We start from the raw sequence: 27,867 nt of genomic DNA on the forward strand, positions 1-27,867 counted from the left end.
ATCTCTACCCCTCCATCCATCATCCACCCATCCATCCATCCATCCATCCATCTACCCATCCATCCATTCATCCATCCACCCAATCACTAAGGACCTCCTTGGGTGCCTGGTCCTGTGCTCAGCACTGGGGAGGGGGTAACAAAGAACGAGCGGCCCCTGTGTGTCCCTGACTCATTGGAGCTCCCAGAGATGAAGCCCCAGGAGAGACCCCTAGTCTAGGGACTAGGGGAGCAGAGTCAGTCTGTAATTAATTTGCCGTTCAAAAGTAGGCGGTCCTCTCTGGGGCTCAGTTTCATCCCTTAACAAATGGGAGGAGGGGGTAGCCTCCTTGAAATATAGCTCATGGGGCATAAAGCAGAGACGGCTCTACCTCGTGACTTCGTTTCCCCAGAACGTCTGCCCCCGGCTGCTGGGGCTTGTTTTAACTCGCCCCCTCCACCCCGGACCCCCAACCTGAAATCCTTGGAGTCGAGCCCTTTCTTTCTCCAGTCACTCACCCTCTAGTGTGAATCACTTCATCGCTTCCTCTAGAAGCTGGTCTCTGGAATGGAAGTTTGGGGGGGTAGGGTAGGTAGGTTTGGGGTGCTCCTTAGAGAGGCAGGCCTCGGGGTGCAGGGCTCTGGCACGGCAGGAGAGTGGGGAGTAATCGGCCAGCCTCCCCATTTCATCTTGGGTCAGGCCCCACCAGGTCATAGGAGGCAAGTGGGGGTGAGATGCTCCCCCAACCCGCCACACCGGTCTGAATGTGCTTCCCAGTCCAGCGGCTTCTTCTCCCGATCCGTTCCTTGCAATGGGCAGAGGGTGGTCACAGTATTGGCCCAAAGGGAGGAGGAGAAGTGCCCCGGCGACCCCACGGGCGATGGCCGCCCTCTCCAGCCCCTCTTCTCCTGGGGCCCCTTCTCTCTCGCTGGCATTTCCCTGCCCGTGTCCAGCGTGCCTTCCCTCCCTGCAGAGTCTGTGCAGAGTGGGTCCTGCTCACGGCCTCCAGCCCTCCTCTCGACTGCTAGCATTTCCACTAAGACGTGTGACGCATTTTACTCAGCTCCTCGATCCCTGCAGCAATCTTGCTTTTTGGCCCTCGTTTGACCGATGAGGGAACCGAAGCAGGGAGAAGTGCAAGAGATCTGCTCACGGCTGGGGCCTGTCTGAGGCAGGAGTCAAAGACAGGTCCCCCCAACTCCGGGCCTTGACTTGCCGGGCTAGACATCCAGGGACCTGGGGGCCACCCCACTACCACCCATGACAGAGCCGGCCTGGGCCCCGCTGGCAGAGACTCGGCACCCCCAGCATCGGGGTGGCCCCCCGGGATGGGCTAGAAGAGAATGCCGGTGAAGAAGGGGACCAAAGCCTGGGAAGAGGGCAGAGCGGGAAGAGTCCCCCAGCCCTCAACCCATGTCACCCCGGGCCACCGCGATAAACGGCCTCCTTGCCTCCAGGCCCTGCTAAGGCCTCGCTCTGCCCATGCCGCTGCCTGGTGCTGGAAACTCCAGGGGCTCCCTATCCTTGGATCCCCGGCCTCCCTTCCTAGCCTTGGTGTGCATTCCTCCTCCTCCTCACCCACTTTGGGATTCAGTCGAACTGACTGTCTGTCAGACACCATTTCTCACCTCCATGCCTTTGCATAGGCAGTCCCTCACACCTGCAATGCACTCCCTCCTCACCTCTGCCTCGACGAACCCCACATTTCCTCAGGCACCGCCTCTTACGTAAGGCTTTCCCAGATGGCCTTCGTGGGCTTGTGCCCGCACCACCCAACTGCCTTCTATTAACTCTGGGTCTATTTAGGGGTGTGCGTGGTGCTTCCCCCAGAGGGCGGGGGCTTCCTGAGACCAGGCTTGTTTTGTTTTCTGGCTCAGTGGCTAACGCGTAGTAGGTGTTTGTTTAATAAATGCTCCTGGATGGAAAGAGTGAGTGACCGAAGCTGAGATCAGACCGAGTCCAAACGCCTCACCCTGTCACTGGAAACTCGGCTTCTCTGCCTCCCTGCCCTTCGTGTGCGCTCTCTCCCAGCCAGACGACCCCACCAGTTGTTCCCTGCCCTGAAGATCTCCCACCTCCAGGTCTTTGCACAGGCTGGCCCCCATGCCTGGAATGCCACTCCCGCTTTCCTCCAGCTCTCCTCCACTGTAGCTCCCTTTCCAGCTCTGCTCCACTCAGGGCCACCTCCCTTCCCTCCCCCGGCATCCCTCCCCTTACCTTGCATCTCCTTGCCTTCCTGTTTTCCCTCCTCTGGTTTTCTGTCTGTCTTTGTAATCCCAGACCAAGCTCGGGGCCTGGTGCACAGCGGGCCTTGCAGACAGTAGGCACTTAGTAAATACTGGCAGATTTGAATGGCTGTGGCGGGGGGGTCTTGTCTGCTGGGGCGGGGTCAGGGAGAGCTCTCAGAGGCATCCTTGGGCTTCCTGGGTCAGCTGCAGACGCTTCTTCTGGGTCTGAGCCACTCAGGTTGCCCCATGGCCAACCCCAAGCATCCTTTCCCACAAGAGCCTTCCCATCCACTGAAAGGGCGTGGGCCTGGCTGCCCAGCCTTTCCCCCCGGGCCTCCAGGACCCTCCGGGCCAGCCAGCAATAACAACTGGGGGGGGGCTCAGGAACTCTGCTCCCCCAGGTGGCCGCCCTTGTCTCCTCAGCTGCATCTCCAGCAGGGCTCTGTCCTCCTCCTCCCAAAGACCTCTGCTCTGTCTCCACTAAGGCCTCCTCCCCTTCTCTTCCCACTGCCCTGAGGGTTTCTGGGGCCCACCAGGCTAAGCCGCAGCTGTTTCCAGGACCACCTTCCATTTGTCCATCTTCCCACCCCTCCTCCCCTTGCTGGGGCCTCCTGGGAGGCCTGGGACTGTCTTCTTGCCTTCTCCCCAGGGCCAAAGCAGGATGGGCGGGAGGGGAGAGAGAGGGGACGAAGGAAACACCAGGCAGTGTCTGGGTTCCTAGGCTCTGCCCAGCACTGGCAGCCGGGCACACCAGCCCCAGATCCGGGCGGGGCTTCCAGGAAGGAGAGGAGATTAGCTTCAGCTGAATGACCTGGCCCAAAGCTGGGAGGGTCACTGGCTGACCTCAGGAGCCCTGTGCATGCTGTCACACAAGGAACGCTTGGTCTGGTGAGGGCAGAGCACAGCCTGTCTTCTCTGCACGACTTGATTTTGTTTAGTAATCTTGGGCAAGTTATTTGCTGGCTTTGGGCCTCGGTCGCTCCACTTGGGAAATAAGTGATCGCCCTCCCAAGTCTGGGGCGCCATGATTCGCGGTCTTTGCTCAAGGCACAGACGCTGCTTTCTAGCCTCTCCCCCTGCCACCCTCAGACAAGGGCATCGTCCCCTGCCCCCAGGAAGATGAGACATCTTCAGCTGCCCTGGAAGGCCTGAAGCCTGGGGAACGTCCTCGGGGGCTCACGGCTCACCCCTCCTACCCGGCTAAGGACACAGAAGCCCCCACGTTCTCCATGCCCTGGCTCCCAACGGCCTCCCTCCTCAGCCTCACCCCACTGAGTCCCTTCTCTGCAGCCTGGCACCCCCCAGTGATGCTCTGCTCTTCTGAGGCCAGAGCCGGTGGGAGACAAGTCAGGCCTGACACAGGGCCCTCCTCCCATGCCCCATGCCCCGGCCTCAGCTTCTCATTCTCAGGCCCCCCGTGCTGGGCCACTTCCCACCGGAAGTCAACTCTCAGAGCCCGGGACCTAGAGGCTTCTAGCTTCCTCTCCTCCCCCTTCTGTCCCTCCCTGCGGCCCAGGCTGGGGCCTGAGTTGGTCCTGCCACCTTGGGACATGGGGATAAAGGGCGCCAGACCAGAGTTCATGTCGGCAGACTTTGCTCTGACCGGCCTCTTCTGTCCCAGGGCCCACAGACCCAACAGCATTCTCTGGAGTGCCCTCGCTCAGGGACCGTCTTGTGCTTGAAGGCTGCTCAGTGACTTCCCCAGCCTCTCACCCGGTGGCCCACCCCTCCCTGCCCCTTGCCACCCCCCTGACACAGGGATAGCGGGAGGGAGGAAAGTAGAATGGTGCTCCATCACCCTCAGGGCCCTTCTTTGTCCAGTCCCACTCGACTCTTTGGGGAAGGGGGAGTACCTACTACGTGCCAGGTAATATGCTGAGCCCTTTACACAATTTGATCTCGTTTGATCCTTGCAACAACTCTGGGAGTGTGGTGCTGTTATCATTCTCATTTTTTACAGATGAGGAAACTAGGGCAGACACCCACGGTCTCGCAGCTAGGAAGTGTCTGAAGCCAGATTTGAACTCAGGTCTTCCTGGGACCTGTTTCAGCATCCAGCTCTGCTCACACTCCTGGTGGAAGCCTCCTCTTGTCTGTGCCTTGGTTTCCTCCTCTGGATGAGAAGGTCTCTACCTACGCTCACTCTCTTGCAGCCCAGCCTTGATGCCTTGGGTCTCACCCCTGCTTTCTCGGGGCACTCCTTAGGGGTGATAATATAAGAAGGGACTTGTCTTCATGCTCTCCGCACCCACAGAGTGCCCCGGGCGTGGGGCGGATTGTTTTTACTCCCTCGCTGGGGCGTCTCCCCTCCCTAGCTAGTCTGGAAACTCCCCAAGTCCACGGATGGGTGATATGCTCTCTCCTTGCCCCAGAGGGTCTGCCCTTCCTGGGCTCTCTCTGCAGCCCAGGCGAGCACAGGGCGGGCACCTGGGACTCTGGAATGCCCTCACTCCCCTCTCCGTCTGAGCCATCTGGGGCGGGGTCCTAGGGAGGGGCCGTCGAGGTAGCCCACAAGCATTCACTACTTCAGAAATGGTATTTCCTTCATTTTTATTCAGTTGTTTCAAAGCTCTATAGTGAGAAAACGCCTTGCCAATGGCGCTGCGCCCTCCTGCCCGCCTCTAGTTGCAGTAGGTCTCCAGCTGGTAGAGGGAGCAGATGCTGTTACAGCATTGCTCGACGATGCCCCGCTTCTGCAGCTGGTACTCAGGTGGGAAGGGCAGCTCTTCCCCTCTGGCCTCACCCACTGGCAGGGGAGAAGGGTGAGGGTAAGCAGGGTGCCGGCCGCATGGCTTCTTCCGGCAGCCCCGGCGAGCACCGCTGTCCCCATTTCACAGAAGACACGGAGGTTCAGGGGGTGGTAACTGGCTCCGGGCACAGGCTGAGCAGTGTGGTAGTGGGGATTCATGGAGGCAGGCGGGGACAGAAGGACAATGAACCCCACCTCCCGGGGCCCTGTCTCCTGGGCTTGTTCTCACAGCGGAGGAGTGATGCCTGCAGGGAGAGGACAGGAAATCTGGGGGCTTTTAAGCAAGATTTCTATAAGGGGGATGGACCAGAAATGCCATTAGGCAGCTTTGGGAGAGCTTTCCCCTCTGTCACCCTGGGGGAATAATCCCTGAGAGGAGCTAGTTAATGAGATCCTTTGGGGGGTGCCTTAAAGGGAGGTGTGATTCTACATCCCTGGAATATGTCTCTCTCCCTGAGCCCTTGAAGGGGGCTCCTGGGCCTGGGAGGACAGAGTTGTGGACAGGAATCTGGGACTGGGGGGTGTGGGGGCCGGCAGGAGGGCTCCCTCCAAAGTGCAGACACTGGCAGATGACTGTGATTGGCACCCCAGGGTTCTGCCTCATACCCGGATGCCTGTAGGACTTCAAGGCCTGAGGGACAGGCATGGGTTGGGGAGGAGGGTCAGAATACTCACACAGCGGCTGCTCAGCATCCCGGCGTGCTTTGGGGGTATAGAAGAAGCCCCTCTCCCCACACACCAGGTACAAGGCCTCCACCAGGTGGGAGCCACATAGGTGCTGGTTGACAAGGGCTTCACCGGCTGGCGGGCTGGACAATGCCAGCAGGACCGTCAGGGACAGGGCAGTCAACCAGGGAGCCATGGCCAAGCCCTAGGGGGCAGAGGGGAGGGCTGAGGGGGCAGGGAGAGGACCCCCAGGAGGGGCAGCCTCACTGACCCTGTCTCCCCAGCCTCCCCCATGAAGACCTTGTTGAATTAGATCCACAGAAAGAAGGGGCCTCCTCATTCTACACGGGAGGGCACTGATGTGGAGAGAAGGGGGGCGGCACTTGTCTGAAGTCACAGCGGGGCCGAGCTGTGGGACAGAGAGGGCAGCCTGACTTCTGTGAGTGAAGAAAGAGCCCCCCCCCTTCACTACCAGAGGCTTCCTCTCTCAGGGAGCCGAGAAACAGCAGCTCGGCTAGTCTCGCTGTGTGACCTGGGCAATGCCTCACGTCTCTGGGCCTCAGGCCTTCAGTGAGAGACAGGATCTTGGACTCAGAGGTCACCAAATCCCTTCTAATAGAGCCGGAAGGCAAGAGAGACGTTTCCTCCTCAGCTTCTGGAGATGAGAGGAGGCCCTGGATGAGCCTGAGGTCGGAAAGGGCCTGGGACTTGCCGGAGGAGACGCCTCCGCCTCCTCCCCCAGCCCCTAGCCCGGTCCCCTGTGGCTTAGGAAGCAGAGAGAAGACAAACGGCAGGGCATGGCTGTCAATGCTGGCTTCTGCCCACTCTGCCCGCCGCCCCCAGCCGCCCAGGACGCCTGGCCTCGAGGCTCCACGGCTCCCAGCAGACTTACTCAGAGAAGAGACAGGAGATGGAGGAAAGCGGCTGGAGTGCTGTGTCTGAGGCTGCTGCCTGACCCTGGCGCTGGCAGCTTTTAAATGGTGCTCAGTGCCCCTGCCCAAGTGGGGCTGGCCGGGCCAGCGCCCCGGCTTCTGCTAACTGGGCTCATTAGGGCTCCAGAGTGGGGCGGCTGGGGGGGTCACCAGATGGTGCGAGGCCCAGTTTGGCGTTTCCGGATCATTTCCCAGCTCTCGCCAATAACAGCCGCTCTACCTGGCTTAGCGGGGACCCTGAGGAGCGGGTGAAGCGGCTGCTAATGAGCAGGGCTAATGAAGGGCTGGTGGGCAGTGTGTGATGGATGAGCTGTCCCTCCTGACAACGCTCAATGGAGACCTAAAATTAAGGCCAAGAGGAGGTGCACGTGCCTCCCCTGCACCCCCCACCCTGCTTCCCTGAAGTTGTTGCTGACGTGAGGTGAGGAGTCAGTAAGCCAAGGCACAAGGGGGGAGCGGGGACTGCAACCTAGAACTCGGGGGCTGTCGCGTTTCTGAGGGGCTTCATCATCTGTGGGAGGAAACAGAGGACCAGAGAGAGGAGCGTCGTGCCCAGCCTCCTGCAGGGGTCAGAGTGTGACCTTATTGCTTCTGACGCCTTTAGAGAAGGGTGCTACGGGGGTGCCCTGGGCCCCTTCAGCATCTGCTGAGGGCCCCAACTCTCTCATTCCTGTTGGTAAACCCCTGGGAGCACTGAGAGGAAGAACTGAGGGGTGGTCCCAGACAGTCCTGCTCCCTCCCCCTAAGGGAACGCCCCCCCAAACCCTGACAATGCGATCCAGGGCGCGGCTCCTTAGGACTGCAAGGTGACGTCCATTCTGCAGCTGCCCTGGGCCTCCTGAGCAAGAGGGCAGACCCCTCATGGAAATGGCGAGACCAGGACCCCCACTCTCTCCCCTCCTCGGCCTAGGGATGGGCTCAAAGATGGAGCTGCTGCTCCCTCTGATGACCGTCCATCTGATGAGCTGTAGGGGGCGGTCAGGGGCTGGCCGGCCATCAAGCCCCCTTCCTGCCTACCTCTGTGCCTCCAGGGCCTGGGCACCCCTACCCCTCTCTGAGCCCTCCCAGAGGCTCCTCTCAAGTCAGAGAACTGGGACCAGCGAGGAGAGAGAGATGAAAGGAAGGTGGAATAAAGGATGGGGGTAGAGCCAGGGGAGGCAGACCCGGGCTCTTCCACCATCCCCGCAACAAGGACGATGACAGTGCACGTTTATGCAGCTCTTACATCTGCCGTCTTGTTCGGCTCTCTCAGTAAGCCCGGGAGGTCCGTGCAAAGACTGTGCTCGTTTTACGGATGAGCAAGCTGAGGGTGGCCCTGTGCCGAGGACTCTCTCCCTCTCCCCCTTCTGACTCAAACCCCACCTCGTGCAAGAGGACTAGCTGATCTTGGAGCCGTCTCTCGGCGGCTGCTTCCGATTTGCACAGAACTGTTGTAGACTGGGAGGGACTGGGATGTTTGCCTTTCTTTGTATCCCCGGTGCTTAGCAGAGTGCCTGGCACATAGTAGGCATTTAATAACTGCTAAGTGACTCAGAGAGGTTCAGGGCTAGAAAGCTAGCAAGCGTCTGAGGCAGGGTTCAAACTCAGGTCTTCCCGACCCCAGACCCCACCAATCTATCCACTGGGCCATCTGTCAGCCCAGGGTGACTCATCTTAACTTGGCTAGAATCCCCACTGGGCCACTTACTAGCCACGTCTAGGCCTCAGTTTCCCATCTGAAAAACGAAGGGGTGGGCCCACTTGATTTCTAAATCTCCTTTCAGTTCTGAATAGTGCACTCATAATGGACAGAGTTGCCTTGGAAGGTGGAAAGCTCCCTGTTGCTGGAGGGATTCTAGCCAGGCTTCTCATGCAGAAGGGCCTGCCCAGAAAGGACCGGGAAGCCTGTAATTCTATGACTGTCCACTGGAGGGCGAGGTGGGCCAGGAAGAGATGGTGTGGTACTGGGCAAAGTCGGACAGAAGCCAGCCTCAAGGGGCTGGCCACTGGGCTATGGGCTGATTCTCAGTCTGTCCTCGTCCTCCTCCCCTTGTTTGCTGGCGCTCAGAGAGAGAGCCCAAGGCCAAGGAGCCATCCCTGCAGGACACCGTTCTAGGTCGGGGGCAGGCTGGCGCATGGAGGGGCCGAGAGTATTGGGGGGCACACCTCAGGGACCAGGCCAGAGATGCGCCGACTGCCCTCCCATCATCGGCAGCTGCCCTAGAGTAAAGGAAGCCTTCAGAGCCAGGTTGCTTGTCAAGAAATAGATTTTGTCCTTTATTATCATGGTCATGGCCAGTCATGCAGGAACCCCCCCCCCCCCCCAGTGGCAGCAGCAGCAGCAGCTCTAGACCCTGGGGCCTACGTAGGCGGGGCCCTTTGGACCCAAGGAAAGTCAGAGAAGACAAATGCACACACTTACACCCACACACACAGCAGCAGCAGCAGCAACAAGGACCACAGGGACACGCTTGGGACCCCCACCCCCCCACCCACCAAGACCGACCTCACCCAAGAACCCCAATGAGTCAGGGGCCAAGGAGGCTGAGACCTCCGAGTCAGCTCCACCTCAGCCCCTCAATTTAAACAAAGGGAGGAGAAAGAGAAGGGGGCAGAGAGGGAACGGACCCGCGCGGAGGTTGGGAGCCCTGGGTCTGGACACTGGCTTGGAGGCCGGTGGTCAAGGTGTAGGAGGGGATTGCCCTGTTCCATCTCAGCCAGGGCCAAGCTCAGGGGCTAGGAAGGGTGAGCCCCAGTGCAGGCGTTCTTTAATATCTCCAGCCCCGCCCCCCAACTCCCCCACTCCTGTGGGATGGCTTCTGGAGGGCCACCACTAATACTTTCTCTCTCTTTTCTTAATGGGGCTGGGGGCTGGAGGGTAGAGCGCTAGCCAAGGTTTGTCCCAGCCTCATTCAGTGGAAAGACCCCAGCACTCAGGCCCTTGGGGCAGTTCCCTCTCCTTTCTGGGTTTCCCCTAGGCACCAGGACTGTAGTGGACTCTTAGGCCCCCACCCAGCTCTTAATTCTCAGTCCCCAGGGAAACACCTTCCTCCCAACAGCCCTGGGGTGGCCCGTAAGGGTCTGGGCCAGGATTTCAATGCAGCTCTTCAGGCTGAACGTCCGGGGTTCTCTACACCTGGGTGGACACTTACTGCCGCCCCACCCGCCGCATAACACTGCCTCCGCTGCCTTGATGCCAACCTTGGGGATCCATGAGATGGGAGCTAGGGAGATGGGCTACGTTGGGGAGACAAAGCAACATGCCAGGTTCTGGGCAGAGGTGGGGACAGACACGGGGTGAGGAGGCTGAGGGCCCAGGGCGCCTGGGCATTAGCTCATGGCATTGAGCGCGTGGGTCAGCAAGTGAAGCTCGTCCTGGATGCCTTGCAGTGAGTGCCGGATCTTCTGGGGGCTGTCCAGGACCTCTATGCCCAGCGTGTAGGGGTCAAACTTCACAGAGAAGGGGCGGCGGATTTGAGTCGAGTAGCTCCTGGGGACCACAGAGAGAGCAAAGAGCCCCGGGCACCACGGGTCAGCAGAGGGAGAGGCCAGGGCTTCATAGTGGCCCAGAGCAGACCCCGGGCAGGACGGGGAGTCACCCGCCCCCTTGTCAAGAGAAGGAAAGGAGGGGGAAAGAACACCAGCATTCACTGAGTGTCTGCTATGTGTCAGTGAAGCTAGGGGCTATTTTATCCCCATTTTACAGTGAGAAAACTGAGGCAGGCAGCGGTCAAGTGACTTGCCCAGGCTCACCCAGCCAGTAAGTGTCTGAGGTGGGGCTCTGGGCCTGGTTCTGTGGCCATTGAGCCTAGAGTCTCTGTGCATGTGGGGAAGGGTGAGGCACAACCCGAGGAGAGACAGGGGCTGCTCTGGATGGCCCTTTCCAGGTCAAGGGAAAGGATCCTTTCTGAATAGGGCTCCTTGTCCAGATTTGTCACGTGTACCCCCTGGACTCTAGGCAGCTTCCACTCCTCTGGCACCCCCTCCTCGTGGCCCTGCCCAGGCACCCCAACCTCAACACCCCCATGTGAGGGCTTGCCTTCTGGCCAGGCCCCTGTCCGGAGTCCAGGCTTCTGAGAGACCTGCTGGGGTCCTTGCCAAAGCCTACCAGCTTCCTCCTCCTCCCCCTCCCCCTTTTGGCCCCTGCTCCCACTTACCGGAGCTTGTCTTTGGCGTCGCTAAAGCTCTCCGACACGAAGTAGACTGGCTGGTAGGTTTGGTCCTGGTACGGCTGCACAGCGGCGGCCTCGGGGTCAAACTCCCGGACCTCGGGCTCCTCGGACAGGGAGTGCTAAGCAGAGGACCCAGACCGTCACCTCACCCCTCCCCTTGGACTGTGGGCAACCTTGGGCTACAGAAGGGCAGGCCAGGGACGGCGCGTCGGCGCCGGGAACATTGGAGCTGAGAGTAATCTCAGAGGCTCAGCCACTCTGGGTGGGCGAGGGGACATGGCTGGCAGGGGCCCAGGCTCTGGCCGTCAGGGCCCCTGGCTCTGTACTTGGCATCTCCCCTAGGGCCTCCCAGACCACCGATGAGTACCCAGGGAGAAGCTTCTGCTTGAAGGGAACCCATTGGCGCGGCACCTCCCTTAGAGGTGGGGGGCCTCAGAGCAGGGGAAGGACTCCCCTGCCCAAAGGGTGGGGCTGGTTTACTGAACAATGGCCCAAGTGCCCTTCTAGCCCCTTGTAGCCCCTTCCGGCTCTGTCTGCCACAGAGCAGGCCGCCTGAAGGAATAGCCAGCCAGGACTAAGCCCTGACCCCGCACAGATCACAGGGAGTCTCCTTTGGGGCCGGCTGACCGCGCCCTGGGGCAAACCCACTTTGGGAAGTCTAGTGGGAAGTGGGATTCAGCTCACAAACACTCCACGAGCTCAGTAGAGGGAAGGGGGGAGGGCGGTCTGCCACAGGGCCTCTTCCTGGTGTGACAGTGTTGATCCCCCAGGGCAGGCAAAGGCAGCAGGCCCCATCCCCTGCCTCAGTCCCTCTGCCTCTGGGGGATCCCAAGTGGCCCAACCCCCAGCTTCCCTGGGAAGTCAGAGCCCTGAGGACCCGGGCAGGTGAGGAGGGCTTCAAGGGAGGGAGGAAAGCCCCATCTGCAGAGGAGCAGGAAAGGGGCAGGCTTACGATGAGCTCCCCATAGGAGGACAGGAGGCCAGCGCCGTAGGCTTTGACAGCTCCGTTCTGTTTGCAGAGCCCGAACTCCACGGTGAACCAGTACAGCTGGAAAAGGGTGTACCCCCACACACCTGCTGGGCGCCTACTCTCCTGCCCATGAGACCCCCCACCCCCCTCACACCTGGCAGGCTCCTACTCCGCACCCTGCTGCTCTCCCCTCAGACTCAAGGCTCCCTGTAGGTTCCGCCTGCCTCCTTTATCCCCCCCCAAGTAAACCAAAAGAGGCCCTTTTTAACACTGCCTGTGCTCCCACATCTTTGACTTCTTATGCTAGAGAGGAGGGGGGGCAGCCCCCGGCCCTGTGATCCAGGAGCCTCCAGTCTGGGCCCGACAGGACTGACTTCCTCACTCTGGGAGTGTAGATATGGATTTAACTTTTCTATGAACTGATTTGCAGAACGGAAAGAGATTCTAGCTGAAATTACCTCCTCCGAAGCCAAATCCTCCCCACTCACCCACAGCAGCCTCCATGACGCAGACCTACCGTGGATAACTTCTCAATCTCCTCATCGGTGGCACCGAGGGAGGCGAGGCCAATATCCTGGGAAAGGCGAGGCAGAGGATGTCGCGGGGCCAAGCCTGAATCTGGTGCGTCTGGGTCACTGACTGCTTCTGCCCTCACCTCTGGCTGCCCCCTCCCTCCAAACATCCCTGCCCTTGGAAAAGCACCCATGCCAGGCAGGCAGTGCTGGGGCTGTGGGTGTGAAAGCCAAGAGGGGAGGACTCACCTGGGAGAACTGGGCAAAAGTCCTGTCTGCCAGCATAGGCACGTGCCCCAGGAGCTCATGACAGCAGTCCCTGTACCCAGCACCCGTGGGTGCCCGAAAGGCCAACAAAAGAGCAGACGTTGCTGGTGAGAGGGCTGTGGGCACAGCCGGTCTGTCCCTGAGACACACACTCGACCCCCATGCCTCCCCACTCTCTGCCTTTTGCTGGCTGGCCCTAGCGATGGCCACTCCCACCATCTTAACCCCTCTTTGGGATCCTCTCCCCCTCCAGGAAGCCTCTGCCTCACATTCGAGGCTCTCCACCATGGCCTTGCCTTCCCACCCCTATGTCACCTGGCTCCCTGTGCCCAGAACATCTCCTCTCTCTTAGTGCCTGACCTCCACGGAAGCCCAACCTGCCGGCCACTTCCTCCAGGGAATCTTCCCTGACCCAGTGGGCCTGTGACAAGTGTTCCCCTCAGAGGGTGGGCAGCTGGGAGTGTAGAGGCACTTACCATGTGAGGGGGTGCTTCTGTTACTTGGGGGGGGGTCTTACCCCATCCCTGCTGGGTGCCAGAGGAAGGGGGCCTGGCCTCACCTACACTTTCAACTTGCCCCAGCACCACGTTCTACTAGGCATCCCCAATGCTTAAATAATGTCTCCTGGACAAAACTGAATTCAATTGGTCCTCTTCTGCACCCCCACCCCAGATCTAGAGAAAGCATTCACTAGGTGAACTTGAGAAAGATGTATTGCTCTCTGGGCCTGGATTTCTTCTGTCACACAGAGACAATCATCCCAGCAAAAAGCTGATGAGATGGAGGTTTGGGAGGGAGAGGTACACCTTGAACGGTATGAAAGGAGGTGTTATCCTACACCCAGGGAATGTAGGTCCCTCCCTGGGCCTTAAGGAGCTCCCTTAGAATGGGGCACCCTGGGCCAGAGAGGACGGGGGTCAGTGAGGAGGCCCACAGGCTCTCCCTCAAGCCCACTCTGGGATTCAGGGACAGAAACTCCAGAGAGACTTCTGACTGGGTCTGGCGGTGGTAGGAGCCCCTACTCACGGCTCTGGGGAATGCATGGGCGAGGAGGCGTGGCGGATATATTGGGTGCACTGGAATACCCTGAAAGCCAGGCTGGACAGGAAGTCTCGGGCAGAGAGCAGGCCGGCCACCGGCCGCAGCTGGAAGCCCGTCCTCTCTGAAACAGCAGAGAGGGATAGGCTGAGAACTCAGGCCCAGCTAGCCCAGAGCCAGGGAGCCTGGGCCCTCAAGGTTTCTCATGGCCCTGCCCTTCCCTGCCCTTGATCATTTTCAAGGCCTTGCTTACCTCACACCTCTCCCAGGGCCACTGTGGCCCACACTGACCTTCCTCTTCCCCCCCTGACTCCTGTGGCTCAGATCTTCTCCTGGCCCCCTGGAAACCCTCTATTCCTGCCTCTGCACATTTTACCTCCCTCACTTGGCTAAGGTCTGTAAGGGCCTCAGGAGGCAGACTGGCCCCAACAGATGGGGAGTGGACTCAAGCCCACACACTACTTATTCTCAGGCCAGAAGACCCTTCCCTCTCTGCCCACCTGGCCCCAGCTCCCCCCCCGCCCCCCACACAAACTGCCCCCACCCTTCAGAAAGCGGGACACATCTTCGAGCTGGGGGATGCTATTCTCGCTGTAGCCACAGAACCTTTCCAGCAGCTGGAAGGCCTCCAGATGCTCCCGGCAAGCATGGGTAGGGTATAGGCTCTTCAGGGTGGTGTAGACCTCTCTCCTAGGGAAGGAGGAGAAATGGAGGGGCATGAGCCTGGGGAGCCCCAGGGAGCCCAGACATGTACGCAGGTGAGCCCTGCTTTATATAAACCTGTGGCATGTAAAACAGAATAAAAGAGCCTGCACCTGCCCCTCATCCATTTACAATGAGATTCTAATTGGCAATGAACTACCATCTTCTCTTGTAGAAGGAGAGGGAAAGCTGGGGCAATGATGATGAGACAGGAGGAAAGAATGAGGTTAATTGGGCTCTTCTCATCCATCCATCCATCCATCCATCCATCCATCCATCCATCCGTCCATCCACCCATCCATCCATCCATCCATCCATCCGTCCGTCCATCCATCCAACCACTCATCCATCCATCCACCCACCCATCCACCCATCCATCCATCCATCCACTTATCCATCTACCCATTCTTTCACCCATCCATCCATCCACCCACCCATGCATCCATTCTTCCACCCACCTATCCATCCATTCACCCATCTATTCATTCATTCATCAGATAGGCACTTTGCCACCAGGACATCCTGCTCCTTATCCCCTGCCCTGGCCAACTTCGTTACCACTTCCCCGCCCTCTTTTAAGCCATCCTTCAAGGCCCAGCTCAAGCTTCATCTTCTCCACGAAGCTGTCCCTGACCTCTCCAGTTCCCTTGAAGACCATTTGCCTTCTGGCCTCCCAGAGTGCAGTCCTCAGGGCTCAAGGCCCTCCCTGATCACCCCAGCTGCTCACGTCCTCCCACCCCAGCCCAAATGACTGTGTTTACTTATCAGCACTCATTGTGTCCACTGCAAAGATTGTAATGTTGTGTCTTTGCTCTCTGGGCTCTCCTCCACACACACACACACACACACACACACACACCCCACCCCCGCCCCGGCAGGGGTCCTGTCTTGTCTAAGCTTTGACTCTGTCCAGGTCCTAGTGCTGGACACACATCAAGCATCCCATAAATGCTGACAGTTTGCCGACCGTTCCCTGCATCTTCCACAAACTCCCTCCAGCTCCCAGAGCCAGTGACCAGCCCGGTGGCTGGCAATGACCCTGAGAGACCATCAGCCCTCAATCCCTGGCTGTTTCCAAGCTCCACTGGGAGTTTCTTTTCTCCAGCTCGCTCCCCTCCTCTTCCTCGACCTCCCCACGGGCCACGTGGCCACGTCCTTACCAGGTGGCAATCTCCTCTGCCGTATACTCCACGCGGGGGATCGGCTCTGAACTGAAAGAGCCCAGGGTTAGTCTCGTCTGCTCCACACCCCCCCCAACGATGCTCCCCAAAGCCAAGACCCCCACTAGACTAGATGGTCTCAAAGACCCTGGCCCCCTGGTCCCCCCATTAGCAAAGGCAGGGCCTGTATGGTGTTCAGAATGCCGGCATCAGCAGGCAGATGCTGCCCCATGGCGTCTCAGCTGTGTGACCCACTGTGAGCCTCTCTGTGCCACGGACAAGCCACATCCACAAAGCTGAGATGAGAGCCTGGACCCACATGTGGCCAGCCACCAACACCTCGGCACATGCCCTTTTGGGGTCTTCTTCAGCGAACCCGTGATCATTCAAATATCCCGTCTGTCTAGGAGGGCTCTCCGGCTCCGCATGTGTCAGCCTCTTCTAGGCCCCAGCCTGGCCACTTGGCCCAGGCCCCTGGCTACGACCTTGGCCTTCGGTTGGTGGTGGGAGACTCTCAGGTGCCAGGGCCCCTGGGGGTGGTGATGGGCTGGGTAGGGGAGGGGGGCTGGCTTACTGTTTGTATTGGAAAGCAATTTCTGCTATCAGCTTCCTCCGCTGGCGATAGACCTGGTCAGAAAATCCCTGCAGAGGAGGCAAGACGGAGGGAGCTGCTCAGGGCGCAGCTCTGGGCCCTGAGCCCTGAGCCTGTTGGCCATCCCTCAGGCCTCCCTGCTCTCCCCACGTGCTTCAAGGGGCAGACTCACGGGGTGGTCCAGGTCCAGGTCAGGGTCAAATTTGGTCACCAGGTGGTGGCATTGGTCCAGTTCGGAGATCTTTCTGGGAAACCAGTGAACTTCACAGAAAAGAGGCGGGATTAATTCTACAGATGCCACAGCATGGTTCTCTCTGTCCCTGCCAGGTGGATGGAGCAGGGCAGCCCAACTTGCCCAGTCAAGAATGGTCAGGATGCCGGCAGGCCCCCATCTCTATGGGACTGACCTCAGTAGCCCTGTGAGAGCTAGGGAAGGTGAGTGCCATCCTCCCCTTCTCTGCTGAGGGACAGCCTCCCCCCCCCCCCCCCCCCCCCCCCCCCCCGAGGACCCCGCGGCACAACGTCACCTGAGAAGCTTGCTCCCCCATCTGAGCCTCAGTTTCCCCACCTGCACTGCAACCCCTCCCAAGGGCTAGGGGAGGAAGGACCTCAGGGCAATACTGAAGGGAGGCCCAGCACTCAGCCAGCCACAGCCCAAGAAGTGACCAGTGGAGGGCCTGGACTGCCTGTGCCTTGGGGGAAGGACCCCTGGCCACCCCAGCCCCTGGTGCAATCTGCATGGAGCAGGGCGCCACCTCCATGGCCAGTCCAGGAAGGTGTGTGTGTGTGCAAGGGATGATGCAAAGAAATCCCCTTGGAATAGTGTACTAATAACAGAAAGATGAAGCTGTGGGCCAATAGGAGGGGTACAGAAGGAACACAAGCATTCTAGCTGGGGTCTTGTGCGGACAGTATAGCTTCTCTGTCCTTGCTCCTATGTCTTCTATCTAACCCAGAGGAAAGAAGGAAGAGAGGGAGGGAGGGAGAGAGAAAGGAAGGAAGGAAGAAGGGAGGGAGGGAGGGAAGGAAGGAAGAAAGGAAGGAAGGAAGGAAAGAAGGAAGGAAGGAAGGAGGGAGGAAGGGAGGGAGGGAGGAAGGGAGGGAGGGAGGAGGGAAGGAAGGAGGGAAGAAATGAAGGAGGGAGGGAGGAAGGGAGGGAGGGAGGGAAGGAAGGAAGGAAGGAAAGAAGGAAGGAGGGAAGGAAGGAGGGAGGGAGGGAGGGAGGGAAGGAAGGAAGGAAAGAAGGAAGGAAGGAAGTAGGGAAGGATGGAGGGAAGGAAGGAGGGAGGAAAAAAGGAAGGAAGGAGGGAGGAGGGAAGGAAGGAGGGAGGGAGGGAGAGAGGGAGCGAGGGCGCTTCCAGCTCGGGGCGGCTGGGGGCTGGGGGGGCGCGGAGGGGGGCGCAGGACTCACTCTTGTCCTCCTTGGTGCTGCGCACCTCGTCGGAGACCCTCCGGACGGAGCTGAAGAAGGCGCCCAGGTCGCTGCTGTGGACTTCACAGCGGACAAAGTATTCGAGCTCCGACGTCCCCTCCTTCGGCTTCCTGTTGGTTCGGGTCTCCAGGTGGTGGATTTTGGCTTCGAATGTCTCGTGGAGGGAAGGAGAGGAGGAAGAGGTCACTGACCACTTGTCCACCCCCTCTCACCTCTCTCCTCGGCTGACCAGGGTGGGGCCGGAGACACTTCGCCAGGCCCGCCAGCCGGACCTCAGTTTTCTCCTCTTTATAATAGGCATAATAGCCTGCCCCCGGCTCCTTCTAAAGTCTGTTGGATTAGGCCACCCTCGCTGCCTCACAGGACAGGAAATTGAGCCCCCGAAGGGCTAGAAGGCACGTGCCTGTGCCGAAGCGCACATTTGAAAGGCGCCAAGGATCCTCAAGGGGCTTCAGAAACATTCTCCCATTGGATTCCCACAACAATGCTGGGAGGTAGGTGCTATTAGTTGGCCTCATTTTACAGAGAAGGAAAACGTGGCTGGGGTAAGTTAAGGGACTTGACCAAGGACATAGCTACCACAGTGTCCAGGCTGGATTTGAACTCAGGTCCTCCTGATTCCAAGCCCCTGCACCCCTCTCTGCTTCTGGAGGGCAGTGAGATACAGAGACTAATAGCGACCCCACCCCCATTGCTCAGGCACTCCCAGGTTGACAGAGCCTTCCTCACCAATGCTCAGTGAGGGAGTACAAATTTCATTATCCCCATTTGACAAAGGGGGAAACTGAGGCTCAGAAGTGACTGACTTGCCCCCTGTAGTCTCAGAACCAGAGCACATACCCAGGTCTCTGCTGATTCTGGGACCAGGATCTTTCTACCACAGGGGACTGCCTCTCAAGGCATTGTAAAAGAATGAGCCACCCTCCCACCCAGGAAGATTTCCTCCTGCAGGGGGGTCAGAAGGGGAAGCGGGCGTTGGGTTTAGGGGAGGCCTGGGTTTGGAGTCAGAACACTCGGGCTCAAGTTCCGTCTCTGCTCTTTGTGTGACTTTGGCAGTTTCCTTCCCCCATGGGCCTCAGTCTCCCTCTCTGTAAAATGGGCAGGTCAGTGTCAGTCATGGTGGCCTCTCTTCCAGACCTGCCATTGACTAGCAGGCTGGACACAAGCCTCCCTTTGGCAGTTCTGAAGGGGCTGGGGGCTGTCCACGGCAGTGCAGAGTGAGCACAGAGTCCCCACCCCACCCCATCCAAGCTGCACCCTGCCTACCACCTGCCGGTATTCATCACATCAATCCCCAGTTAATTTGACAGCCGCTCTCCCATTAGCTGCTCTGGCCACAAACAGGGGCCGGTGGCTGACCGGCAAATGTCATTATGGCAGAGGTGGGGGGGAGAGAGACAGGGCTGATCTGCCACCGGGGTCTGCCACCTGCACAGCCCCAGGCTGAAAGATCAATCCCTGGCTGCTGCTGCCCAGCCAGACCCCATCCAGACACACATGCACTCTCTCTCTCTCTCTGTCACACACACACACACACACACACACACACACACAAACACACAGATACTCATGTACACTCACACACATACACACACACACACTCTCTCTTACACATGTGCAGACACTCTCTTGCACAGATACATATACTCACACGTGTACAGACACACACATTCTCTCACACACACACACACACTTACACACACACATACAGACACACACATACCTTTCTTCCCATCCCAATCTGCCCCCCCACACCCCCTCCCAAGCTTCCAGCACATGACTTTGCTCCAGCCCTGAGGTGGGGGTTGTCCCCGCCCTCCCCACCCTGGGCTCAGAGGATGGACGTCTGTCCAGCCCATCCTGGAGCCAGGGCAAGAAGGAGGGAAGGGTAGGTGCGAGCACTGTCATGTCCACTTACCAACAGGTCATCCAATTCCCACGAAGCCTTTTCTTCCCAGACCCACAGCAGGCAATCAGAGCCCTCAGGCCCCCACCCTCCCAGAGAGAAGCCTCAGCCAATGGAGCCTGAGACTCAGAGGAGCTGAGTTCAAATCCCAGCTCCACTGTGTGGCCTTGATCAAATAGATTCTCACCCTGGGCCTCAAATGCCTGAGAGGAAAGAGCTGCTTTGGATGACCTGCCAGTCCCTCCAATGCCTGAACTAGCCATCTTCTGGTCTGATAGCCTTCAATTAGGCAGGTCACTCACTCGGCCACGGCCTGGCACTGGCTGTGACCACGGACCTCCCACAGGCCAGGCCCCTCCCAGGCTGGTCCAAGCTCACCACAGAACTACATAACCACCCGTGCCCAGCTCCCACGGGCCAGTGAGAGCCCCTCCCCCACCCCGATCTCTCACCTCGAACACTTTCAGGGCCCTGGACAGCGATGTAGACTTGGCTGTCTTCAGGGTAAAGAAGAGGTTGAGGAGGGCCTTTCCATCCTTCTCCTCAAAGACGATGGCATCTAAGGGGTCCCCGGAGGCCTCAGCTGCCGCAGCCGCCACAGCCGCCTCCCTTTCCTTGCGAGCGTCTTCAATAAGGCTCTGCCGCCTGCCGATGAACCTCGGGGACTGGATCAGAGGCGGGGTGGGGTCAGCGGCACAGGGGCTCCATCCCTCTGCCAGCCCCCTTCTGGGACCCAGGGGGAGAAATTCACCATCTCAGCAGGCATGGGCACTGAGGGCTGGGGCACAGGCCAAGTGGGGCAGAGCTGAATCACACGTGGGGCATCCCTGGAGCCTTGGATCCTGTGGTCAGAGCTCCCCAGGTCTACCGTAGGGAAGGGTCGAGTCCTGGGGAGCTGGGCAGTACCCACTCTCCTCCCTACCCCTCAGAGTGCAGGAGGAGCCAGGAGCCAGCTGCCCTAAGGACCCAAACTGGACATTTTAGGCAAAAAAAAATCTGTTTTGGGGTCTCCACAGACTGGCTGGGCCATCTACACTGGCCAAAGCCACCAGCTGGTTCCCTGATCCCTGGCTCACTCTGGCCCCCCCAGACACTGCTTCCAAATACATTGTGTTGGGGGACCAGAGGGTCTGGGGGACCCAGGCGGGCATGACTACAGGGTGTGATTGTTAGCTTCCTAACCCTCCACTCCACGGGTTGGCCCCCTCTCCTCAGTAATCCACTCAGCCCACCTCTCTGGAGGCTCTCTGTGGGGATAGAGGTCTAAACAACGGATGCCCGCAGACGAGGCAGGAACCCCCCAGAAGGTCTGCTAACTGTTTCATGGGATGAAAGGATCGCAGGGCAGGAAGGAAACTCAGAATCATCTGGGCCCCCTCCTCATTGTGCAGAGCAGGAAACTGAGGCTCAGAGAGGTAGAAGGATTGACTGAGGTCACCCAGCTGCCCAATCCTCCCCCCTCTGCACAGCTGTGCTCCCAGGGAGTCCTCCTCCTACACTATGAAGTGCTCTCCCCAAGCAGGCGATCTCTGGTCATTGAGAGCTCCGTCGAGAGCTGGTATATCGTGTGACAAAGGGTTTGCCCAGGCAGCTCTGGGAGGTGGGTCCTTCTCTATGGAGAGTGGCAGAGAGTGGCCAAGCCTTGCCCAGGGTCACCCAGTCAGGTTCAAAGGGGTCTCTCCTCTCTGCCTCAGCACCTTGACTGAGTGAATCTACTCCAGTGTGGATCCCGTGTCCTCACCTCCCAATTTAACTAATTAACCCATGCACCAGAGAGTTTTTCTTGGCCAAACCTTTCTACCCGTCTTCCTGGGCTTGGGAAGCCAGTGCCCAGACATGGGGTGCTGGCAGGCCTCGCCCACCCAGCTGGGGAGGCCCGCAGGAGTGCCGGCAGTGGGCTGCACGGCTGATTTCAGAAGCTTGACTCAGGGCGTTGAATTTCTCCTTTTCTGTGACCAGTTGGGCATCAGGAACATGAACAGCTCTTGAGGAACCCCCCAAGAGATAAAACAGCATTTTGGCCCCAGATTTCAGCCCGTCCCTAACTGCATTAGGTGGGAAAGGGTGATGGCAGGAGTGGGAGATAGCTGCCGGCCCAGGATGCCCTCGAGGGGCAGACCTAAGCTGACCCTAGCTAGGGGAGGGCGAGTGGCGCCCGGCAGGGGACTGGCACCTCCTCCACCAGGGAGCCCTCAGAGGGCTGACCTAGCCTGCCTGGGGAAGGACTGCTCAGCCTCTCAGCAGCTACCAGCTTCAGAATGAAGATTCGGAAAAGCAATCGGGGCGTTCTCTCTGAGTCTCCTCTCTGAACATCTGGCAGCAACCCTTTGCGGGTCCTCATGCCCCAGAGGACGTCTCCTGCCCCTGTCCTCTCTGGGCCCCCTTAGAGGCGCCTCTGGTGCGGAGTCCTTCACCTCACCTGAGAGGACCTGGCCCTTGGGCCAGTCTGGAGCAGCCCCTACTCAGAATCAGGCTCTTAAGCTATGGAAGGGAAGGTACGGTTTCAATTACAGGTGGGTAAAAATAGGGGCAACAGTGGCCTTTCCCATCTCTGGATCTCCATGGCCCCATGTGTCAAAGAAGACCTTGGGTGTGCTGGGGTTTAAGAGCCCCTACCGACTGGACGTTCTGGCGTGCTGGGGGGTTATGGAGGGAGCTCTCAGCCTGGCCCCAAAGGGCTGAGAAAAGAGGCTTTAGACACACCCAGGTCCCCCAGAGACCTGTGTCTGCTGGTGGGCAGGACCAGAAGAAAGTAGTCTTTGCTATCTCCAAGATTTCAGTTGTGGGCCCCACACAAAGCAGCTGCTTCTCTGTCCTCTGCTCAGGGGAGTTAAGTAACTTCCTCCGGCTCCTCCATGGCACCCACTCACCGTGAGTCCATGGGAACATCTTTTATCCTCTCTGAGACTCAGTTTCCCCCTTTATGAAATGAGGAGCAGGTGAGCCCTTACTCATTTCTTTCATGACCTTCTGAGGCTGTAGCCTCCAGGCCCTGAAGGTGGGGAATGGGGTTGGGGGCACACAGAACAAGGGGACAGCCGTGTGAGGAGCCCAGCAAGGACTGGGTCAGTCAATGACTGAGGCCAGCCCGAGCCCCAGGTGTCCCCCCTGGCCAGCCTAGTAGCTTGCCCTGACTGGGAAGGGTTGGCCAAGGTCTCAGTCTCGGGGGCCCCTATGCCTCAGGGGTAGCCCCTCCCCGCTCACCGTGCCTGTCCTAAGGAGTGGGGGAGGGGGTCCTGGCCAGGCGCAGCAGGACAGAGAAACCCTGGGCTCAGGAGCTTCCCATCACGTTTAGAAAAATCACCCCTTAACTCAGTACAGCCAGCACTTCTGTGATGGGTGCCAGGCCCAGTGCTGGCTGCTGGGCACACCAAGCCCTTGCCTGTCTCAGATCCCAGGCTTGGAATACAAGAAGAGTGCCCACCTCTACTACTCCTTCTCACTCCCCAGACCCTAAAAGCTGGTGGTCCCAAAATCATCACCTCCAATCAGCAGATGGGGAAACTGAGGCCCTTACAAGCCATGCCAGCCTTGGGAAGTTCAGGGCTCTGCCCACTGCACCACCCGGCTTCCAGGAGTCCTTCACCTATACAGCCGGGATTGAAGGGCTGGCATTCAGGACACTGGGGTTCCAGCCCCAGTCCTGCCTCTGCCTCAGAGCTGTTCCCTTCTCCTGTCTGGGCCTTGGTTTCCTTCTCTGTAAAATGGGGGGGATGAGACAAGTCAACCTCTAAGGTCCCTTCTAGCTGATCTATATAGTCTGGGCTTTTTGGGGCACACGCACACACACACACACACACACACACACACACACACAACACGCACACACATGAGATGTGACAAATACACAGACTCCAGACCCCAGGGCTGTCCCCTCACCACAATGCACACAATCACACAGACACACCCAGGCCCAGAGAGACACCCTCTGACCCATCGTACACGGCCAGGCCCCCTGGGTCCCTAGGAGAGGGACCTGGACGCAGCAGGGGGAAAGAAAGGATTAGCCTTTGGCCCCTCAGGCTCCCCATGCCAGGGTGGGATGGGCCAGGGACCAGAGCAGCCCGGGAGATAGGGACCCTCCCCAGGAGCTGGGCTGTAGCCCTTACCATAATGGCCTCCGCCTGCTTGGAATCCAGCTCGGACACAGCCCTGCGGAAGCCCTTGGCCGGAGGAGCGGAGGTGTTTGGAGTGGGCATCGTGCCAGCGGGCTGTCCGTCTCTCGTCCGGGGTCTCCGCTGTCGACTCCCCTCTCCCAGGCAGCCTCTTATAGGCAGGGCTGACGTCAAAGCCCCTTTCAGATCCCCCGCTGGCTCCCCCCCCCCGCCACCTCTATGCCCCCCCTCCCTCCCCGGCTCTCTGGTTCTGCACTGCCTGAGGGAGGAAGGAGGAGGGGGCCAGGGATGAGAACAGGCTCTGTTCTATTAAATCTAATTGCTCCCAAGATTGCAGACACTCGCCTTTGCAAAACGAGTTATCTGCTCCTCCACCATCACCTCTGAATCATCCCCTCGCCCTGGAGAAAGCTGAACGAGTCAGGGCGGGGGCAGCGGCCCGTGACTGCCAGGCTGACCCTCCCAGGGGCTGAGCGGCGGCGTCTCTCCTCTCCCCAGGGCCCCCCAAAGACAGGGCCTGGGCTTCTGCTCCCAGACAGGCTCGGGACCAGACATGGGAGGCCTGATACCTAGGCCGAGGGGATTGGTGCCACTTCCCTAGAAGGAAAGGGTGGAGGTGTCTCTGTAGACCCTTTTGGACATTGGGGTCTTGAGCTTGAACACTCTGGGCCTCAGTTTCCTTCTCTTAACTCCTGCCCCTCCTGGCTCCCATCCCCAGTGCCCTCCCCTGCAAGACGTGAGGACATAGGCTCCCTTTCCAAGAGCATGGCCCTACCAGGTAGGAGAGACAAAGGTTATTCACTATTGCCATGTTCTAGACCAGCTCAGACATGCCAGGTGACTTCCCTAGGGTCACCCAGCTCGTGGGTTTCCAGCCCTGGCCAAGGCTCTCCCACGGCGCCATGTGGAATCCCCGAGACTCCACTCAGGGAAGTGGGAGGCATGGCCCCATGCTGGAAATGACGAGGTCTGCCTTCGTGTCTCAGCCCTCACTCTTCTGCTGTGTGGCACTGAACCAGACCTCGTCCTCCCCAGAGCCCCACCTTCCACAAAGGGGCTGATGGTCCCGACACTTTCGCTCCCAGGGTTCGAGGGTGAAGGGGAACTGCGGCCGTCTCTCTGGGCTTAGTCTCCCTGCCCTGTTCATCTCCATCCTTCTCTGGCCCTTACACTCATGGGATCCTACGCCCTGCCTGCCTACGAGGGGAGAGACCCAGGGAGGGTCCGCGCCAAGCCAGCTCGGGCCCTGTCTTCTCTGAGGCACTGAATGTGATTCGGCTCAGAAAGATGAGAGCCAATGAGCGGATGACCATGTCTCCTGGGAGTACCCCCGCCATGCAGGGCGGGCACCACCTGACCCAGCTGTCCCTCAGAAGGCTTCCCCTCCCTCTGCTGACCACATGTCTTCCCTTGAAGGACCGGTCACCGACCACACCTGGGCAACGGGAGGGCAAGGAGGAGGCCCGGCCAGAACATGATGACCGTGTGAACACGACGCCCAGCACGCGGGGGACCCCCAGCAGGACAGAACTCCTCTGGTCACTCTGACACACACACACACACACACACACACACACACACACACACACATACACATGCTGTTCTCAATCCCATCCTGGCCCTAAAAGGCCTCTGGGCATAGCAAGGCTGTGCACACAGCAGGAATTGGATGGAACTCATTCCATGCCTGGGGTCTTGTGCATTGTCCAGCTCCCCACCCGAGGCGGGACTTCCAACCTCCCTAATCCAGTGAAAAGCACAGGTCTGCCAAATGAAAGACCTCTGGAAAGAAAAAGAGGGAGGAGATGTGGGCGGGAGTCCAGGGATCTGGGTGCGAGGGTGGGCTCTGCCCTCACCTCTCTGTGCCTCTCTATAAGATGGAAGAGTTCAGACTCAATGATCTCTAAGCATCCTCCTGGCTCTGAGCTTCTGGGAACCTTTGGTCTCATAGCATTTTTATTTGCACTTTTGGGGTGTGTCTGCCTATGTGTCTGTGTGTATGTTTGCGTGTCTGTGTGTGTCTGTCTGTCTGTATGTCTGCGTGTTTGTATGTCTGTGCGTCTGTCTGTATGTCTGTGTGTCTGTCTGTGTGTCTGTCTATGTGTCTGTGTGTCTGTGTCTGTGTCTGTCTGTATATCTGTGTACCAGTGTGTATGTCGGTGTGTCTGTCTGCCTGTGTGTGTCTGTCTGTATGTCTGTGTGTCTTTATATCTGTGTGTCTGTATGTCTGTCTGTCTATGTGTCTGTGTGTCTGTGTCTGCGTCTGTCTGTATGTCTGTGTACCAGTGTGTATGTCTGTATGTTTGTGTGTCTGTCTGTATGTCTGTGTGTCTGTCTATGTGTCTGTGTGTCTGTGTCTGTGTCTTTCTGTATGTCTGTGTACCAGTGTGTATGTTGGTGTGTCTGTCTGCCTGTGTGTATGTCTGTATGTCTGTGTGTCTGTCTGTATGTCAGTGTGCCTGTATGTCTGCGTGTGTGTGCACACATGACCTGAGAGCAGGGGAGTCAGATCCTCGTCCTAGGTCTGTTCACACGGGGGGATCTCAGGCAGCCCCTTCCCCTCTGCAGGACAGTGGGGTTGGGGGACGGGGTCCTCAGGATCCCCTCCAGCTCAGACCCTCCAATCGGCAGGATAAGGATGAAGCTGGCATGGGGGTCGGGGCATGGGTGCCGTGGCCAGCCCCCTGCCCCCCAGTCCCCAGGTGGGTCTGTCCTGCTAAGCGGTTTGCTCAGTCCCGATGCGGCTGGTAATATCTCCTAAATACCAGGCTGTGGAAATGCCGCCCGGCCGGCAGACAGCCGCGGGCTGTGGATTTAACCTTTTGCCAAATGCCTTCCATGGAGACAAATGTTGTTTTTAGTCATTTCTCAGACTGAGCCCGAGCCCTTGCGGGGGGAGGCAGCTTAGGGAGATGAGCTTCCCATGCGCCTCCCCTGAGCGGTGCCCGTTGGAGCCTTGCGGGGCTGAGGCAGTCCACAGAGCAGCCCACGCACTCGGCTTTAGAATGCCCACCACTGCCCAGGAGGCGAGGCCTCTAGGGGGCGCCACAGTGCACAGAGAGCCAGACCAGGAGTCAGGAGGACCTGAGTTCAAATACTGCTTCAGATTCTTCCTCCCTGTGCAACCCCGGGCAAATCACTTCACCTCTGCCTGCCTCAATTTTTCTCGTCTATAAAATGGGGTTAAAACTGGCACCTGCTTCACAAGATTGTTGCGAGGATCGAGAATATTTGCAAAGAGCCTGGCCTCGCCTTCCACATACTAGGTGCTTTATAAATGCTTCTTTCCTTCCCTCCACAAGGTGCGCTTTCTCGAGTCATGCGGTGGGAAAGAGCCCCACTTGGAGCCAAGAGAATCCTGCGTTCAAATTCCAACTCCCTTGCTTCCTAGCTATATACTAGTGAGCAGATTTCCCGGCTCTCTGCCAAAGCTCACCAAGTCCAGGAAGCCTTCCTAGTCTAGACTGAGAAACGAAAAGTAAGAATCACATCCAGGAGGATTTTGAGGGGATTCTTGCTCAGATTAACATCTTGGCAGAGGCTTCCTGCTTCCAGTGCAGGGGTCTGTGGAAGCTGTGAATTGGGAAACACAGCAAGGCAGAGGAGAGTGCTGGAGGGAGGGAGGAAGGGAGGGAGGGAGGGAAGGAGGAAGGCAGGGAGGGAGGGAAGGAGGGAGGAAGGGGGGGAGTCTGACAGGGAGGGAGGAAAAGGAAGGAGCGAAGGAGAGGCTGAGGCAGACTCACTCTCAATCCAAGAGAGGGGTGGAGGGAGCAACCTCCCTTTCCCACCAGCTACTAGTCCTTCTCCCTTCCGGGGGGGGGGGGGGGGGGGGGGGGGAGGGGATCAGTGGAATAGAGTAGACAAAAGCAATTCAGGAACAATAGAACTCAATAACCCAGGATTTGATAAACTGAAAAATCTGTTACTTAGGAAAGAACTCCCTGTTTGATACAAACTGCTGAGAAAACTGGAAAGCAGCCTGGCAGAAATGAGGCTTAGACCAGCAGCTTATACCACATTCCATAATATATTCTAAATGGACACATGACTTTAATATGAAAGTTCATACTATTGAAAGAAAGTTAGAAAAGAAACAGATGGTACATCTCTCACAGCTCTGGATAGGAAATGTATTCTTAATCAAAAAGAGATAGAGGCCATTAGAAAAGATAAAATAGAGAACTTTGATTGCTTGAAACTGAAAAGTTTCTGCACAGATGACATCAATGCACCTAGGATAAGAAGGGATAAGAAGAGAAGTGGTCAAGTGGGGGAAAAATATTTGTATCAAATGTCTCTGATAACAGTTTAGTATCCAAGATCTCTATCTACTATCTATCTATCTATCTATCTATCTACTATCTATCTATCTATCTATCTATCTATCTATCTGTCTATCTATCTATCTATCTATCTATCTACTATCTATCTATCTATCTATCTATCTATCTATCTATCTATCTATCTA

General features: G+C 58.3%; 2 protein-coding genes across 2 annotated transcripts; both read right to left on the reverse strand.

Moving 5' to 3' along the window:
- Positions 1 to 4,828: 4,828 nt before the first annotated feature.
- INS (insulin) lies at positions 4,829 to 5,818 on the reverse strand. Its single transcript, XM_027868681.1, has 2 exons — positions 5,632 to 5,818; positions 4,829 to 4,953 (listed from the first exon to the last, which is right to left on the reverse strand). Exons 1-2 carry the CDS (start codon positions 5,816 to 5,818, stop codon positions 4,829 to 4,831), a joined length of 312 nt encoding a protein of 103 aa, XP_027724482.1.
- Positions 5,819 to 9,863: 4,045 nt separating this feature from the next.
- Positions 9,864 to 23,483, reverse strand: TH (tyrosine hydroxylase). Its single transcript, XM_027868673.1, has 13 exons — positions 23,394 to 23,483; positions 19,737 to 19,949; positions 17,358 to 17,532; positions 16,119 to 16,207; positions 15,929 to 15,996; positions 15,355 to 15,405; positions 14,037 to 14,182; positions 13,481 to 13,616; positions 12,437 to 12,506; positions 12,193 to 12,249; positions 11,658 to 11,753; positions 10,691 to 10,824; positions 9,864 to 10,023 (listed from the first exon to the last, which is right to left on the reverse strand). The coding sequence occupies exons 1-13, from the start codon at positions 23,481 to 23,483 to the stop codon at positions 9,864 to 9,866; spliced, it is 1,485 nt and encodes a 494-aa protein (XP_027724474.1).
- Between the last annotated feature and the right edge of the window lie 4,384 nt (positions 23,484 to 27,867).

Source organism: Vombatus ursinus, unplaced genomic scaffold (genome assembly GCF_900497805.2).
Source record: "Vombatus ursinus unplaced genomic scaffold, bare-nosed wombat genome assembly UNPS02014790.1, whole genome shotgun sequence".
Classification (NCBI taxonomy): domain Eukaryota; kingdom Metazoa; phylum Chordata; class Mammalia; order Diprotodontia; family Vombatidae; genus Vombatus; species Vombatus ursinus.

Coding starts and splice junctions, on each gene's coding strand:
- INS (XM_027868681.1), bottom strand. CDS start 5,818: ATGGCTCCCTGGTTGACTGCCCTGTCCCTGACGGTCCTGCTGGCATTG. Junction 4,954..5,631: donor GGATGCTGAGCAGCCGCTGT/GTGAGTATTCTG, acceptor CTCCCCTGCCAG/TGGGTGAGGCCAGAGGGGAA.
- TH (XM_027868673.1), bottom strand. CDS start 23,483: ATGCCCACTCCAAACACCTCCGCTCCTCCGGCCAAGGGCTTCCGCAGG. Junction 16,208..17,357: donor CAGCACCAAGGAGGACAAGA/GTGAGTCCTGCG, acceptor TTTTCTGTGAAG/TTCACTGGTTTCCCAGAAAG. Junction 11,754..12,192: donor AGATTGAGAAGTTATCCACG/GTAGGTCTGCGT, acceptor ACCCTTTTCCAG/CTGTACTGGTTCACCGTGGA.